The sequence below is a fragment of the Prionailurus bengalensis genome, chromosome B2 (assembly GCF_016509475.1).
Source record: "Prionailurus bengalensis isolate Pbe53 chromosome B2, Fcat_Pben_1.1_paternal_pri, whole genome shotgun sequence".
Lineage (NCBI taxonomy): Eukaryota > Metazoa > Chordata > Mammalia > Carnivora > Felidae > Prionailurus > Prionailurus bengalensis.
Genome location: NC_057349.1, coordinates 25,429,643 through 25,446,196, shown reverse-complemented (window position 1 = coordinate 25,446,196; position 16,554 = coordinate 25,429,643). Strand labels below are relative to the sequence as shown.

The window sequence follows — 16,554 nt, the reverse complement described above, 5'->3', positions numbered from 1 at the left end:
CTTTTTGAGTTGCTGGGCTCGACACAGGGATGATTCTCCATCCTTGTAAATTACCATCTCTGAGCATTTCTGTCTTCAGTGGGCAGCTTGTGGGTAGCACAGACTGTGTGAGGGGGCCATTGGCTCCCCTGGTTCTGGGCCCACTCTCCCACCTCTTCTGCTGTCTCATGTGACATCACACGCAAAGCCATGTCGGAGGATCACGCACTCTGTAAGCACTCAGATAATGGCACTAAGGCTCTGTGGACAGGAAGGGCAAACACATACCCACCACGTGGTTCTATTTCTGTCACAACAAATTGCTGGTCCTTCTGGGTGGAAAGAGCCCAACATCCCCACCTTGCTATGTAGTGGTCAGTTCTCCTTGAGCAGTGGTGCTGCACATAACAGAGCGTCAGCCTGGGTCTCTGTGGGTAGGTAAGATGTTTAGTGACAGCAGCAAGAACAGCTTGGCAAGCAGAATTCCATGCTGTTGGCCCCACACAACCTCGCCTCTGTTACTGTGGCTATTTTGTGCATGGCCTGTTTACTGTACCAGCCTGGGTGGTGGGAGACAGGGGCTGTCATCAACTGGCTGTGTCACTTTGCCCACTCATGTTCTCTGCTGGGTCATAACACTCGTGATACAGGGATCTTCATACTTTGTGGGCCCTCTATCCACATGCCTCTTCCCCCGACCTCCCTGTCCTATTCTCTGTCTTCCCATCTTTCCCACAGTTAACTGACTGGCCAGGCCAAGTCATTCCCCACTGCCCCTAAGTCTGTGTGCACTCTGACCTGGGGCTACTGCTCTGTCCACATGGCATGGATGACCAGGTGCACTGCCAGAGTGAGGCCGCATCACAGCTGCGCCCGTGTGTACCTTGCACCCACGCACTGACCCATCCCAAATCCAAGCTCTGGCTTTTACCTCATTCTTCAGCTATTCCTATGGGATCCCCCATGCAGCCATAGGTGCTAACTCAAGACAGGGCATTGGTGAAACAGAAGTGATAGTGACGTAAGGCATCAGTGTGATATTTTGTGGGATGTCTGGATAGTCTAGATCTCTTCAAATGACATTCTGACAGAGGGTGGAGATTTAACATGCTCTTGGATGAAACTGTATGTGAATATTGTCCATCTCATGTAAATGCAAACTGTTTCTGCTCCTCTTTTCTGATTGCAATAGAAAAGAATGCATTTCCCAAAGCTTTGGCCACATACTATGTACCTGAGGCCTTATTACACTGCTTTATCAAAGATATCACATCAGCTGCAATTGGGACTGCTTCTTGGTTGAGTTTATCGTAGTCTATTGCCACCTTCCAGGATTCAACTGGGGAAGTAGAAATATGGTGAAGGCCACCACCATTGAATCCTCTGGATCCTTAGGGGTGGCACTAATTTCCACCATGCTCCCCTTGATGCAATATTGCTTGGCTGGGGCAGGGGCAGTTTCATAGGCTTCCACTTGGCTTTCTTCACTATGATAGCTCTTACCCCCCAGGTACAGGCCCCACTGTGGGGATTGTGCCAACTTTCAACTATGCCTATTCCAATTATATATTCAGGGACCAGGCAAATGATCCCAGATGGGGCTGCAGACCAAATGGACCCTTGGCGGGACTCCATCTAATGTCTGGTTCCTGTATGTGCCCATTTTAGCAGGAAGACCAAGATGACACTTCAGATCTGCATATCTCAGTTCCAACTCTGACTCTTAAAATGCTCAGATCTTCCTCTTTCCCTAGCATAGTGTTACCTGAGTAAATGACCTTCGGTCTCTTTGGGGGAGGGCTGGATAGTAATACTGTATATACTTACTCTGGTGTTGCAGGGGACCAGGACATGTCTTCAGTTATTGGGTTCTAGGTCTGGAAACTGAGCAAGGGACCATAAGATTTGACTGGGGTGACACACTCAGCATCCCAATCATCCATCCATAGTTTCCTCTGATGGTGTAAGGTGAATACAACTCTTGTAATCGGCCTCAGTTGAATCCGTGGGCACTGTGGAGCAAAAATGGCCCATCATAGTTGTCTTGCATTGGACTGAAATGGCCTGACCTCTATACTGTTACCTCCATCAGTCATTGGATGTGAGCTGCCCTGGGAGGGGTATTCAAACTCCAAAGGAGGTGACAATAGAAGACTTTCTGCTAACAGCTTTTCCAGCAGCTGAGACAAGTCCTTTCCTGAAGGGGGATCTGGGTCGTACATCTCAGAGCCCACCACTGACCCTTTGGAGAAGCCACTAAAGTTGACAGAATTCTTGAGGATATGGAGAAAGACAGGTTCAGAGTACAGGTGGATAGATTAACCTTTGACAGGGGAGGAGAAACTCACTGTAATGGAGGGAGGAGAAGATGGCAAGAATGAGGTCAGATGAAGATAAGAGTAACCTCTGTTTTCTTTGTAAAATTAGAGGCAGCTTATCTGGTGAACTTGAGCTCAGGTAGGGTTAAGGCTTGAGGAGAATAGTCCTTAGAATAAATGAGAGAGGACACAGTCTAGGGAATGCAGGGTAATGTTTGAGGGGCAACTGATGTTGAGGGCCATGGCTGACTGTGACCCTCACCTGCTGGGTCAGGTGGTTTTCCCAGGGGTGCTCAGTACCCTGACGTGGGTGCAGAGAGGGGTTCTCTTCCACCTGTGCTGGGTGCGTGTGGAGGAGAGCATCGAGGCAATAGGCTATTAACTAGTTGCCCAATTTCTCCAGACAGTTCTTCTGGATTCCTTAGATATAAATTCTCATTTTAAAAATTGTTTGTTGTCTAGGGGATGAAGCATTAGAGGGTGTTAGAGGTGAGATGTGGTGAGATCATCTGCTCCATTGGTTCCATTTACCAATTTGTTCTTTTATGGATCTTGCTTTCTTTCATGATGCTTTCTTGTATCTATGAAATCTTTGTCTAATTAAAGGTCACAAAGGTTTCCTCTTACATTTTCCTCTGGAAGTTTTATAGTTTTAAATTTTATGTTTAGGTCTATGAACCACTCTGAGTTTGTTTTTGTGCATGGTGTGAAGTATAAACTGAGGTCCATTAGTAATTAAGGAAATGCAAATTAAAACCATAATGAGATACCACTACATGCCACTTAGAATGACTAAAATGAACAATCTTGATTATATCAAGTAGTTGGCATGGTCCTTGCTGTTTGATGGGGATGTGGAGGACCTAGAACTCCATACACAGATGGGAATGTACAATGGTATAATCACTATGTAAAACAGTTTGTCAGGTTCTTAAAAGGTTACACATACAGCTACTATATGATACAACCATTCTACTCCTAGGTCTTTATATATGAGAAGTGAAAGCATATGGGTAACGGCTTTAGTGTAATAGCCCCAAACTGGAAACAGCCTAAATGAGCATCAGTGTGTGAAGGAATAAACAAAGAGTGGTGTGACCATACGATGGAATACTGCTCAGCAATAAAAAGAAATGAACTATTGATACACACAACAATGGATGGATCTCAAAGTAACTATGGTGAGTGAAAAGGCAGACAAAAATAATTGTACATACTCTATGATTCCATTTATCTAAAACTCTCGACAATTCAAACTAATCTGTAGTGACAAAATGCAGATTAGTGGTCATGGGCAGCAGGAAGGATTAAAGAGGGGCTTGAGGAAACCTCCGGGGCTGATGGACATGTTCACTATCTTGATTGTAGCCATGGTTTCACTGGTTTCACTGTGTCAAAACTTCAATATATACACTTTAAATATGGGTAGTTATTGTATGTCAATTATATCTTAATAAAGCTGCTTAAAAAATTGACCTGAAAGTTAACTATTATAGTGCATCATTGCTAATTAGCAAATAGAATAGACCTGTAAAAATACTTAATCTTTTATTTTTTTTTAACGTTTACTTATTTTTGAGAGAGAGAGGGCGTGCAGGGGAGGGGCAGAGAGAATGAGACAGAGGATCTGAAGCAGGCTCTATGCTGATAGCAGAGAGCCCAATGGGGGCTCAAACTCAGGCACTCTGAGACCATGACCTGAACAGAAGTCAGATGCTTAAACCACTGGGCCACCCAGGCACCCCAGTACTTAACCTTTTAAATTTCAATTTAGTCAACTGAGACCTATTAGAGATTTAAAAAGTAGGACTCTGATAGTTTTATTTTTAATTTTTTTAAACATTTATTTATTTTTGAGACAGAGAGAGATAGAGCATGAACAGGGTGGGTCAGAACGAGAGGGAGACCCAGAATCCAAAACAGGCTCCAGGCTCTGAGCTGTCAGCACAGAGCCCGACGCGGGGCTCGAACTCACTGGCCGCAAGATCCTGACCTGAGCTGAAGTCGGACGCCCAACCAACTGAGCCACCCAGGCACCCCTGGATTCTGATAGTTTTGATGTAAAACCCAAGGGCTTATTGTAACAGAATCTGACAAAATGGGTCCTGCTTGCTTTTACCATAAACATTCTCTTATATTGCAGGCTTCCTTATTTCAACTCTGCAATGTCCAATTAACGGGTTCTTTAGCAGGCGTTATAATGGCCACCATTGATGGTGCTTCCTACATAGAGACTCATGCTTTCTACTCCTCTGAAAGTTACCTATTCTTATTTTCGTTTTGCCTACGAGGAAGCTGAGTCTCAGAAAGGTTAAAAGGTCACCCCAAGGCCCAGGCTTGCCCAAGACTACAAACCTCAGGGGGTCTGAGTTCAATCAAGAGTTCCAGCCCAGCCTCCTGCCAATTTAGTTGACTCAACTTTTAGAGGCTTTCTCCCAATATTGCTGCCTTTCTCAAAGCCTAGCTGCATTCAAGGCTTCCCTGAAGGTACAGGGCTGCTAGGGGAGGAGGATTTTGGTAAACCAAACCTAAGACGGTGTGAGGGGAGGCGGCTGCGCAAGAGCGCTTAAGGCACTAATTTAAAAGTGGTTGTCTCCGAAGGGCTGTGAGTCAGGACTTGGGAAGACGAGGCAGCTAGCTCCAGCCCTTGAATGCTACTCATCGAACACTAATTGGGGTGAAGGAGGGAAGGAACAAGCAAGGACGGGTTCTGCCAGGCGCCCGCGGACTCCCTAAGGTCACCGCCGGACACCGGCCCAGCCCCTGCTGCTGAGGACCGCGGGTTTTCAGTAGACCCGGGCGCCGGGGGAGGCCGGCGGGACAGCGCAGCCAGGGCCCGGCCTACTCGGCGTTTTCTAGCCGCCCGCCCCCGCCCACTCCCGGCCCCACCTACGTCCCGGGCTAGCCCCGCCTCCTCCCCGGACCGAAAGCGAAAGCGCGCTCGACCTCTCGTCGCTCGCTTGCTTGGGTCTGGCCCGGCCGACGACGGCAGCGGGACCGGAGTCTCGGCGTTTGCGGGCGTGGGCCCGCCGGGCGGCATGGACGGGCCGCCGGCCGCCGCTGGCGGGGACGTCTCCCTGCACAACTTCAGCGCGAGGCTGTGGGAGCAGCTCGTCCACTTCCACGTCATGCGGCTGACGGACTCGCTTTTCCTGTGGGTGGGGGCCACGCCTCACCTGCGCAACCTCGCGGTGGCCATGTGCAATCGCTACGTGAGTGCGGGTCGGGAGGGGGCGGAGGCTGGGGGAAGGACTGGGAATGCCGGCCGGCTTGGAAGGTTGGGGTGCGAGGGGTCGAGCGGGTATGGGGGCGGGGGCTGGGAGGCAAGGTGACTGAGGGTCCAGGCACGTGACTGAGGGTCCAGGCACACGCCTGGTGCCCGCCCGGAATAGTAGGGGTTGTGGTTCCCTACTTGTGCCCTCAGTCTTTCCTGGGCCCAGGGGGCCTCGGGGCTCTCCGGAACTCTTCCTGTGATGTCTTAAGGAACCGGGGTTCTGGCCTGCACCATCCGTGGGGAGCCGAATGCCGTCGGCCGGGCGTGGGCCCCCAGGCGATCCCCGCCTATCCCTTCCTCCTCTGTCTTTAAGGCGGGCGCCCCTCTGCTGGCTCCTCGAGCCCCGCTCAGTAGTTGCAACGTTCAGGGCTTTGTCGTGGGACTTCTGTCTGGTCACACTCCCCCTCCCGGAGGATGGTATCCACGTCTTAGTTTTCCTGCCATCTCTGTATTGAACACACCTAATTTTCTTTGTTTCCAGTACAGACCTTGGACTCCTGTGTCTCCACCTGAAAATCTGATAGGCATCTCACACTAGACATATTTTAAGATCCAACTCCTTCCTCCCCGCCCAACCCCCTCCCCCCCCCCCCCCCCCGCTACTTCTAAGGTGCTGCTTTTTTTTAAAATATGTAATTTATTGTCAAATTGGTTTCCATGCAATACCCAGTGCTCATCCCAACAGGTGCCCTCCTCAATGCCCATCACCCACCTACCCCCCAACCCCCATCAACCCTCAGTTCATTCTCAGTATTTAAAAGAGTCTCTTATGGTTTGCCTCCTTTCCTCTCTGTAACTTTTTTCCCCTCCTTCTTCTCCCCCTTGGTCTTCTGTTGAGTTTCTCAGGATCCACATATGAGTGAAAACATAGGGTATCTGTCTTTCTCTGCCTGACTTATTTCCCTTATAACACTCTCCAGTTCCATCCATGTTGCTACAAGTGGTCAGATTTCATTCTTTCTCATTGCCAAGTAGTATTGCGTTGTATATATAAAACACATCTTTATCCATTCGTCAGTTGGTGGACATTTAGGTTCTTTCCATAATTTGGCTATTGTTGCAAGTGCTGCTGTGCATCAGCACTCCTGTATTCCTTGGGTAAATTCCTAGCAGTGCTATTGCTGGGTCATAGGGTAGGTCTATTTTTAATTTTCTGAGGAACCTCCACACTGCTTTCCAGAGTGGCTGCACCAGTTTGCATTCCCACCAACAGTGCAAGAGGGTTCCTGTTTCTCCACATCCTCTCCAGCATCTATAGTCTCCTGATTTGTTCATTTTAGCCACTCTGACTGGAGTGAGGTGATATCTGAGTGTGGTTTTGATTTGTATTTCCCTGATGAGGAGTGACATTGAGCATCTTTTCATGTGCCTGTTGGCTATCTGGATGTTTTCTTTAGAAAAGTAAGACCTAACTCTTAACCTCTTCCCTCAGACCTGCTTCTTTCACAGCCAGCCCATCTGTTGTTGTGGAAACTCCGTTCGAACCTTGATTACTCTCCCACTCTCCCCATGGCGAGTGTCAGTGAATCTGTAGGCACTGCCGTCCATCAACACAGGGGGAATCCAACCACCCTGTTGGCCTGGCTGGGTCAGTGAAAGAATTCACCCAAGGCAGAACAAAGGAGGTAGAAGTTTATTGAATACACCGCAAGGGAGCTGGGGGAAGGACAGCAAGGGAGAGACTGCCTGGAGGCAGTGGTGAGGGGCTGTAGTTAAGGGGGTGTGGGTTCTAATGGAATTTTCCTTTTTTGGTACCTGTGTTACGGAACCAGGCTGGAACCCTGGCGGAAAAACCAAGCGGCACTAGGAGATCTTTGTGGATTGGAGATAATTATTTCACACCAGTGTTCTCAGAGGAGACTGTTTCTCCAAAGGTCTGAGCCCGGAATGCAAGTGAGGAGGGTAATTTATAGCCGCCAGCTTCCATATCTGTGGGGGTTTTCCTGCACACAGCAAAGGAAGAAGAACCTGGAGGAGGGGTCTCTAAGCTAGAGACCAGAGTTTGTTTTAGTTCCTTTGGCCATCTTTGGCGTACTTTCTTTACTTCTCCAACACCTGTGCCCAAGTGTAAGTAACCCACCCATTGGTCAGCTAGGACTTAAGGATATTTTGAGGTGGGTCACCTAATGGGCCTGTTTGTATTCAGCCAAGGGGTTGGAGGGCACTGTGGGCCCTTCTATCTTACTCAGGTTTCCATTGTTCAAGTTGGTTGCCTAAAAGGTTGCTTACACACCTCTCACCTCCTTTCCAGCCTGCCCTCGGTGAAGCCCGCAGCATCTCCTTTCCTCCTAGCCTGATTCCCCCTTTGCTGTTTGTGTTCATTTCTTAGAGCTGCTGTGACAAAGTGCCACAAACTGGGGGGCTTAAACCAACCAAGATCTATTCCCTCACAGTTCTGGAGGCCGGAAGTCCAAAGTCAAGGTGTCGGCAGGGCTGGTTCCTTCTGGTGGCTCGTAGGGAGAAATCTTCCCATGCCTCTCCCATCTTCTGGTGTTGGGGGCAATCCTGGCATTCCTTGGCTTGTGGCTTCATCACTCAGATCTCTGCCTGTGGTGTCACTGGCCATCTTCTCTGTGTGTTTCTCTGTGTGTTTTCTTGTAAAGACCCCAGTCATAATAGATTAAGGGTCCACCCTATTCCATTATGACCTCATCTTAACTTACATCTCTGCAAAGACCCTATTTCCAGTAAAGTCACATTCACAAGTGCTAAGGGTTAGGATGTGGACTTTTCTTTTTGGAGGACACAGTTCAGCCCACAACACTGCCATGTGGCTAGTTCCCTGCAGGGCAGCAGACGGCAATCAGATACTGTCATCCTTCTGCTGCAGACCTTTCAAGAGGTAACCTCAGAGTACAGGTCAGAGACTTTACAGTAACCCTTTAGGCTCTGCTACCTGGTAGAGCTCCCCTGCTACTGCCTTCCTCCCTGCTTTAGTACATGGGCATGCCCCAGTGTTGCTTCCTCTGCAGTTTATTGTCAGTATCCATGGTGGAGGTGAGGTTTGTCTGGTTTAGGAGTAGCCTGGCAAGCTGCTCATTAAATCATTGCTGAATGAAACAATGAGGCCCCCCTGGAGGAACTCTGGGTTTGCTAGGGAGGGCTACCAGTAGTAACCTGCAGCTTGACAGACTGTAAGGATTGGAATCTCTAAGGGGCCCTTGGGGTGGTGGGCAATCAGAGGAGAGAGCCATCAGGCAGGACCTGGGTAAGGCTTCGGGAAGGAGACAGCCTCTGAATGGGACCTCTGGATGTCTTCACACAGTGTCCTTCTTCTGCCCTTTCCCTTCTTGCTGTTCTTTTCCTGGTGGGTTTTCTTTGATTTCTTTTCTGGTGGGTACCCGCAGCTGGGCCTTTGGGCAGGTGGCAGTTCCATGTCTTCTTTCATTGGAGGGGAGAGGTAGAGGGTCTGCGGGGGCACAGGGTGATGGATACGGTGGTATGTTTGGAGCTTGTGGTGCCCTGGAACCTCCTTCTTTCATAGTCCTAAGGCTATAGTCATAGACAGTGGGTTAGGCTGTGGGTCACATGGGGCCCAGGACTGCTCATTAGTAAAACCAGGCATTGCTTCCTTGAATCAATTTCAGGATTCCTCCTGTGGGCTGCTTTGGTGCAGTTTGGCAGTCTGACCATTTGGTAGTCATAGTTCCTAGAAGGGTGTATTTTCTCAAATGGAAACTCACATTCCATGAAGATCAGGTAGGAAAAGGAAAAGGGGCCAGTCTCAGTTACCAGACCTGTCAGAAGTTCATTCCCCACTTATTGGCCACCTTGTGTACCTGTACATTGTCCTTCAGGAACAGAGCACCCAGCCAACCGGAGAGAAGTGTAGACCAAAGCTTACAGCAGGAAACACAAGATTCCTGTGGAATAGGGCTTGGCAAACCAGGACCTACAGGCTGGCCTGCTGCCAGTCTACTTTTGTAACAAAGTTTTATTGGAACATAGATCTGCCCATCCATTCAGTAATGTCTGTCAGAGCTTTTGTAATTTGATAGCAGCATCAAACAGTTACAACTGGACCTTCTCCATAAAAAACTAAATGATTTAGGGCCTCCTGGGTGGCTCAGTCGGTAAAGTGTCAGACTTCAGCTCAGGTCATGATCTCGTGGTTTATGAGTTCTAGCCCCTCATCGGGCCCTGTGCTGACAGCTCAGAGCCTGGAACCTGCTTCAAATTCTGTCTCCCTCTCTCTCTGCCCCTCCCCCACTCGTGCTTTGTTTCTCTCACTGTCAAAAATAAATAGAAACATTTAAAAAAAGCAACAACAACGACAAAAACCTAAACGATTTACCCTCTGGCCCTTCCTAGGAAAAGGTTGTTGTTGGCCCATGCATGGAGGATGGCACCAAAGGGTCTGTGATGTCTCCTCCCTCCTCCCTTTCCCCTCTACCCCCACACGCAAGACAAGACCATCTAGAACAAAATCACATGCCCTGCTTTTCTTCCAGCTGGCCCCACGTGGTCTGTTTGTGGCACCACAAGAGGCTTTAGAACAAGGGTGATACAGATTCCCCCAACATGATGGAGGCTGGCCTGAGACCAGGGAAAAGGGGACATGGGGCCCTATTTGCTCAGGTAATTTAGCATGTGTTGGGCCCACTTGGTGCCCCATCCACAGTAAAACTGTCTAGGCCTATGTGTGCCTGGGAGACCAGTTGGGTGCAGTATGATTTTGGAAATTGTAACGAAGTACTAAGGGTAACAATATGGAGTTTTTAGTTTTGTTTTTGGTGGGAAATGACCACCTTGTTAAGGTAGATTTTCTAGAGTTTAGATACTATTAGCATAGAGCTGAATGTTGAACTTGAACTTTGTAAACAGCATATTCATTAAGATCATGTTTTTGTTATCTTTTCAAAAAAAGCTTGCAGTAAATGCTTTTGTTTTTACCCTGTGTTTTTTGATCATCTCTTATAGACCTGAACAAGTTCTCTCTCCTTTTGAAGTGACTTTGAACCCCTAGGAGACAAAGAGCAGTCTCTGATCCATGCTTTACTCACAGTATCTGGCACACAGCAGGTGTTTGGTCAGTTCACCTGTCTCTACCTGGACAGTGTGGGGGGATGGGCACCAACCCCAGAGCCTTTGGTGGCAGCTTATTCTTCTAAAAATCTTGCCTCTGTACTGAGGCTGTTTCTTTTAGAAGTCTAATATTTTGATAGAAGTAAGTTTGACCATATTATAAGTTAGTGATTTTTTTTCTCCTAAGCTAGGTAGGAAGTTTAATGGTAAGGGGAGTTACTTCCAAAAGTAATTGGATGGGGCGCCTGGGTGGCTCAGTCAGTTAAGCGTTCGACTCTTGATTTCGGCTCAGGTCATGATCTCCTGGTTTATGAGTTTGAGCCCCTCATTGAACTTTGGGCTGGCAGTGTGGAGCCTGCTTGGGATATTCTCTCTCTCTCTCTCTCTCTCTCCCTCTCTCTCTCCCCCTCCCCCCCCTCCCTCCCTCCTTCCCTCCCACTTTTTCTCTCTCTCTCTCTTTCTCTTTCTCTCTCTCAAAATAAACAAACAAGCAAAACCCCAAAGTAATTGGAAGTAAGATTTCTTCTAAATTTCAGAAGGGCCACATTTATTTATCTTTAGTTTTATTGCTTCTTATCTGAAATGAGGATTGGCCAAACATAATCTGATGTTCCTTTATTCGTTATTTGGACCCTGATGACTGATGTCCTTTTGCAAACTCATAGGGCCCTTGTTGACCTTGAAGAGCGTAGACCCCTTCAGGGGCATGGAGCCGTGTGCTCTCTTACAGGTCTGGATGAGGAGATTGGCGTCCTGCCTTCTCCGTTGATGCCTGACTTGTGGGCTAGAGGGACCTGGTAGCAGTGGCACCCAGACTCTGTGACGAACTTTCCTCTGTGCCCTTAATGACCTCTTGGTGGTAATGTTGCCCTTCAGCATGCTTTGGGGCTTCCAACCCTAAAACAAGCCTTTTGTGTAAAGTAAGTCTTATCGCTTATTAACAGCACTGTGATGCCAGCTTCAAGTGTCTGTACTAGCTCTGTGACATCACATACAGTAGAGGGTTAACCGACCTGGCTGTTGACACAGATGCCAGACCTTCCTCCTCTTGGTAGAAGTGTCTAACCTACCAGAACCTGCCATTGCCAGGAAGGATGAGTCAGAAGCTACAGAAGTTTGGCCGATGGAGAAGCAGCATTGTTTTCTTTGTTTCTTTTTAGGATTCCATCCCCGTGTCTACCTCCCTCCTCGGAGACACTTCTGATACGACCTCCTCTGGCCTTGCCCAGCGCTTAGGTACGTGCCCACGGCTGGTGCTGCAGGAGCAGCTGGGTGGGGACCTTGCTGTTTTTTTTTTTTTTTTTCAACGTTTATTTATTTTTGGGACAGAGAGAGACAGAGCATGAGCGGGGGAGGGGCAGAGAGAGAGGGAGACACAGAATCGGAAACAGGCTCCAGGCGCTGAGCCATCAGCCCAGAGCCTGACGCGGGGCTCGAACTCACGGACCGCGAGATCGTGACCTGGCTGAAGTCGGACGCTTAACCAACTGCGCAACCCAGGCGCCCCAGGGGACCTCGCTGTTTAATGGAACCATGAGGCCGGTGACTTTAGAAGGAAAGAATCCTTGTATTGAGAGATGAGCACAGATGTCTTCTTTAAGGAGGGCTTGTCCATGCCCTTGACCATGACCACTGTCTCAGGGCCAGCATGTTCTTAAGGGCCTCCCACGTCATGCCTTGGCTGCTGTGCAAGCTGATGAATGACAAGGTGATTCAGTTCCTTCCTGTAAACACATTACCTCCTCGTGGGAGGAGAGTGTGAGTGGTGCCCACGGTACCTATCAGGCAGTGGCTCTGGGTAGCCGCCTGGTGACTCAGGAGACCCCGGGCAGCTGCCTGCCAGCACTGCACAGGAGGGATTGTCCTTGTTCAGAGATCGCAAGAGGGGAGGCTGGCCTGACCTGAGTGTGGCATGGAGGGTGGTGAGCAAGAATGAGAGGTTAAAAGCGCCACCCTCTCCCGGGCCCCAAACACATACTTTCTGGAAATACCCAGGTAGTTGGGGTCAGGATGGTATGTGTTCTGCCCTCTGCCAGTGCTCAGTCGCCACGTCTCCCAGCGCACCTGGAGACATGGGACAGCCGGGCAACCTCTGTCTCCTCCTCGGGCATCGTGTTCACCAGTGCTCCCTGTCAGTTCGGTTCCAGAGCCCATTATGGGGCCCCATGTCCTGGTGCTGGGGTGTACAGTGGCTGAGGTCTGGGTCCTGAATTTAAGAAGCTTCTGGTTTAGTGGCACTGACATTTCTATCAACCTATCCCTGCTTAGTGGAAGTTTATATGCTGGTCACTCAGGGAGGCAACTGGGTGAACAGCACAGCCACATACTGGAGGGGGGGAGGGGGAGGAGGGGCAGGGTGAGGACTGGTCATTCTAGACTTGCCACTCTGAGTTCTGTGTGTGAGGAGGGCCAACCACGAGGGCAGCTGTGGCATTTTAGGAATATCTACTGTACCTTTTTAGAGAAACCTGGCTACTAACTAGTGTGCGCTAGTAACCAAACTAGTAAGTTCTGGTAACTTGTTATTAGGAAGTAATTTTACATTTACAGAAAATTTGCCCCAAAGATACAGGGAATTTCTGCTTAGCCTTCGCCTAGATTCCCAGTTGCTCTCATTCCCTGTGTTGATACTATTTTTTTTCTGAACCACGTGAAGTTAGTTGACGACAAGATGCCCCTTGGCTTCTACGTGCATCACTCTGTGTTTACCAGCGTTGAAGGGCTGACACACATAATATCGTATAGACCACTGCATGCCCTGCCTGGTCAGACGAAGACGTGGGAGAGTGTTCATGTTTATAGGATCACCCCAGTGTGAGAGACGGATTCTGGTAGAGGATGGCGGGGGCTTGTTTGCTGTGCCACGAATAAATTGTTTATGCCAATAAAGTAAGATGGGCCCAAGGGTACCCTTGAGATGAAAGCCTAGGAGCAGTTTGTATGCAACAAACTATTACTTTTTTTTAGTTTTGTGCAAATTTTAACAAATATTTTTCCTATGTGGTTTCCATCAATTTATAATAATCTGTATAAATTGTGACAGAACATAGACAAAATAAGTCCTCACCAACTTATTATTAAACTCAGATATTAACGAAGGGTCCCTCCTGCCTTGTTATCAGCAAAACCTGGCAGTACTGAGTCCTGAGTCCCAGCAAGGACAGGCACACAGAAAAAGCTGGAAAAGTCAGTGGTATGATGTGGCTGGGTCTGGTGATGCACTGGTGCTGGGGTCACCAGGGGGCTGTCCAGCACTGCCCTTCCCTGTTCTGGTCATCTCGAGCTTAGGTCTGGACCCTGCCGTTGAAAATACATTGCTTGTGTAGAGGGGTAATGAGAAGAGAGAAGCATCCTGAAACAGTATCTTTGTTTGTTTGTTTGTTTTTAACTTTTTTAAATGTTTATTTATTTTTGAGAGAGAGAGAGAGACACAGCATGAGCGGGGAGGGGCAGAGAGAGAGAGGGAGGCAGAATCTGAAGCAGGCTCCAGGCTCTGAGCTGTCAGTGTGGAGCCCAACGTGGGGCTTGAACTCAAACTGTGAGGTCATGACCTGAGCCGAAGTTGGATGCTTAACTGACTGAGCCACCCAGGCGCTCCCTGAAACGGTATCTTATATGGAGGATGAAAGGAAGTAGAAAAAGAGAAGATCTAGTGGGTTCAGAGTAACCCCAGAAGCATTGGAGGGCTTTGGTGTGCATGGGGACACCCTCATTCTGTGCAGCACAGAGGGCACAGCTGGGTCTGCTGGGTGAACAGTGCAGGCAGATAGTTTTGCTCCCTGTAAGAACCTGTCTGAACAAGTAGAGTGACTGCCCCCCCCCCCCCCCCTTCTGGGGACAAGGAATTTCCTGCCACCGAACAAGAGTAGGCCGAGTGGGCTGTGACTTGACAGATGCCAACCTCACCTCACCTCACCTCACCGTGTTTTCACCTTTGATGACAGGGCTGGCATGGTCATCTGATGTCTGTGGGCTGGGGGAGGGTGGGTGGGTGTCTCTGTGGGGAGTAGGAGTTTGCACTTGCCCTGTGGGTGTGGTGAGGCCAGGTTGAGTGAGGAGGCGTCATCACTGGTGTGGTCGATATTTAACTGGTTTAGGCTTACTGCCTGAATTGGCTTCAGGATAGGTCTTTCTGATTCTGGGCATGTGACTGTGCTTGATTTTTGTAGTTGGAGCAGTACATCCCAACTGTTGGTTCTGTAGAAAGGGTCAAAATGTCTCTTCAACATCAAATTGAAAGTCCTACATTTGTGTGTATATGCACACAATATGTGCATGTAAGTGTGTGTTATATAAATGTACAGAAATGTAGCCCCAGGATTATCCTTGGGAAAAGACTGGAATTGGTAGAGAGGGTGGTACTGAAGGAGAAATTAAGTATTTTAAATACTTTGGTATTATCTGTATTTTAAAAAAGTGAAAAAAAAACCCACAAAAAAACAAACCAACTTTTTAAGTAGAATAGTGGATTAGCGCTTGGATCCCCTGGAGGGCTTGTGAAGCAGGTTGCTGGCCCCACCCCCTGCTTCCGGGATGGGGGCCTGAGAATCTGCAGCTCTAACAAGCTCTCAGGTGCTGCTGCTGAGGTGGGGCCATGCTTGGAGAACCACTGTGGCAGAGAGCAGGAGGGGGTCTCAATGACTGTAGTCTGCATTTGTGGCCGCTGCTGGGGAAGAGCATTACAGATTAGATCCACCTTCTCTCCCTGCGACCTCGCTGTCTTGTCCCAGGCATCTCTCTGCTGTGAGGTAGGTGTGAGGTGCACACAGCCTCCAGGCTTTTCAGTCACGTCTGTGCCAATGTTTTCTCTTTTTAGCCAGGAAGACCAACAAACAAGTGTTTGTCAGCTATAACCTTCAAAACACGGACAGTAACTTCGCATTACTCGTAGAAAACAGGATCAAGGAAGAAATGGAGGCTTTTCCGGAAAAGTTCTAGGCAGAGTGGCAGAAGTGAGGATTTGTAACTTATGTACAATGTACATTTAAATAAATGGATTGAATTTCACTGTTTGTCATTAGGTTCATGTATGTGTTGACGTTTTGTTTTTAAAGGGTTAATCTTCCTAACTTTCCTTCTTCCCCCTCACCAGCTTGTGGGCCAAAGGCTACAATTGATCAGCTTGGGGGAGGAGAAAAGCAAAATGGGCAGGTGGGGTTCCCCTTGTGACCGCTCAGTACTAGGGAGCTGGGGTAAAAAATGGGATTTTGGGGCCCCTTCGGTGGCTCAGTTGGTTAAGTGTCCAACTTCGGCTCAGGTCATGATCTCACGGTCCGTGGGATTGAGCCCCACATCAGGCTCTGTGCTGACAGCTCAGAGCCTGGAGCTTGCTTCGGATTCTGTGTCTCCCTCTCTCTCTCTGCCCCTCCCCAACTCATGCTCTGTCTCTTTCCATCTCTCAAAAATGAATAAATGTTAAAAAAAATTTTTTTTAAATAAAATAAAAAGGGATTTTGTTGGAACTGATAATTTAGGAAGGAGGTAAATTAGTTATGACCCTGCTGTGTACATTCCCAATTAGAATTAAGGTAATAAGTCTTTATGCTTCACGTTATGTTCTTCCTGTCCCATTCTGGCTGAGCCTTTTCCCAGCATGGCTCCTCCTGCCGTGTTCTCCCTTGGGCCTGGGTCCAGTCCTGCCTCACACTGCTCACTGGATTTATGGACTGGGTGAAGTTGTAACTTCTCTGGCCCCTGTTTCCTCACCTGTAAATCAAGAATAATCTCTGCCTTGACTGGGTTGTTAGGATTAAGTACAACTACATGTTTTGCAGACTCTGTGAGTGCCCTCACAATTTAGATGTCAGTTATTGTATTTATCCACTTCATTTTTATGGATCCAAATGCTTTAGTTCCTCCTTGCTCTTGCTATCACTTTCTTTTCTGCCAAGTCCTAAGAACCTGCTTTGGCTACCTTCGATCTGTAGCCCTTTCCTGCCTGCCACGTGTAGTGGATTC

At 48.5% G+C, this 16,554-nt stretch overlaps 1 protein-coding gene across 2 annotated transcripts; it reads left to right on the top strand.

Moving 5' to 3' along the window:
• Positions 1–5,208: 5,208 nt before the first annotated feature.
• PSMG4 (proteasome assembly chaperone 4) lies at positions 5,209–15,603 on the top strand. Of its 2 annotated transcripts, XM_043590928.1 has the most exons (4): positions 5,209–5,509; positions 11,574–11,647; positions 11,757–11,832; positions 15,413–15,491. In XM_043590928.1, exons 1-3 carry the CDS (start codon positions 5,336–5,338, stop codon positions 11,830–11,832), a joined length of 324 nt encoding a protein of 107 aa, XP_043446863.1. In that variant the 5' UTR covers positions 5,209–5,335; the 3' UTR covers positions 15,413–15,491. The 2 variants fall into 2 exon arrangements, with proteins under 2 accessions (XP_043446863.1, XP_043446862.1); XM_043590927.1 differs by lacking the exon at positions 11,574–11,647 and having other exon boundaries at positions 5,247–5,509; positions 15,413–15,603.
• The last annotated feature ends 951 nt before the right edge of the window (positions 15,604–16,554 follow it).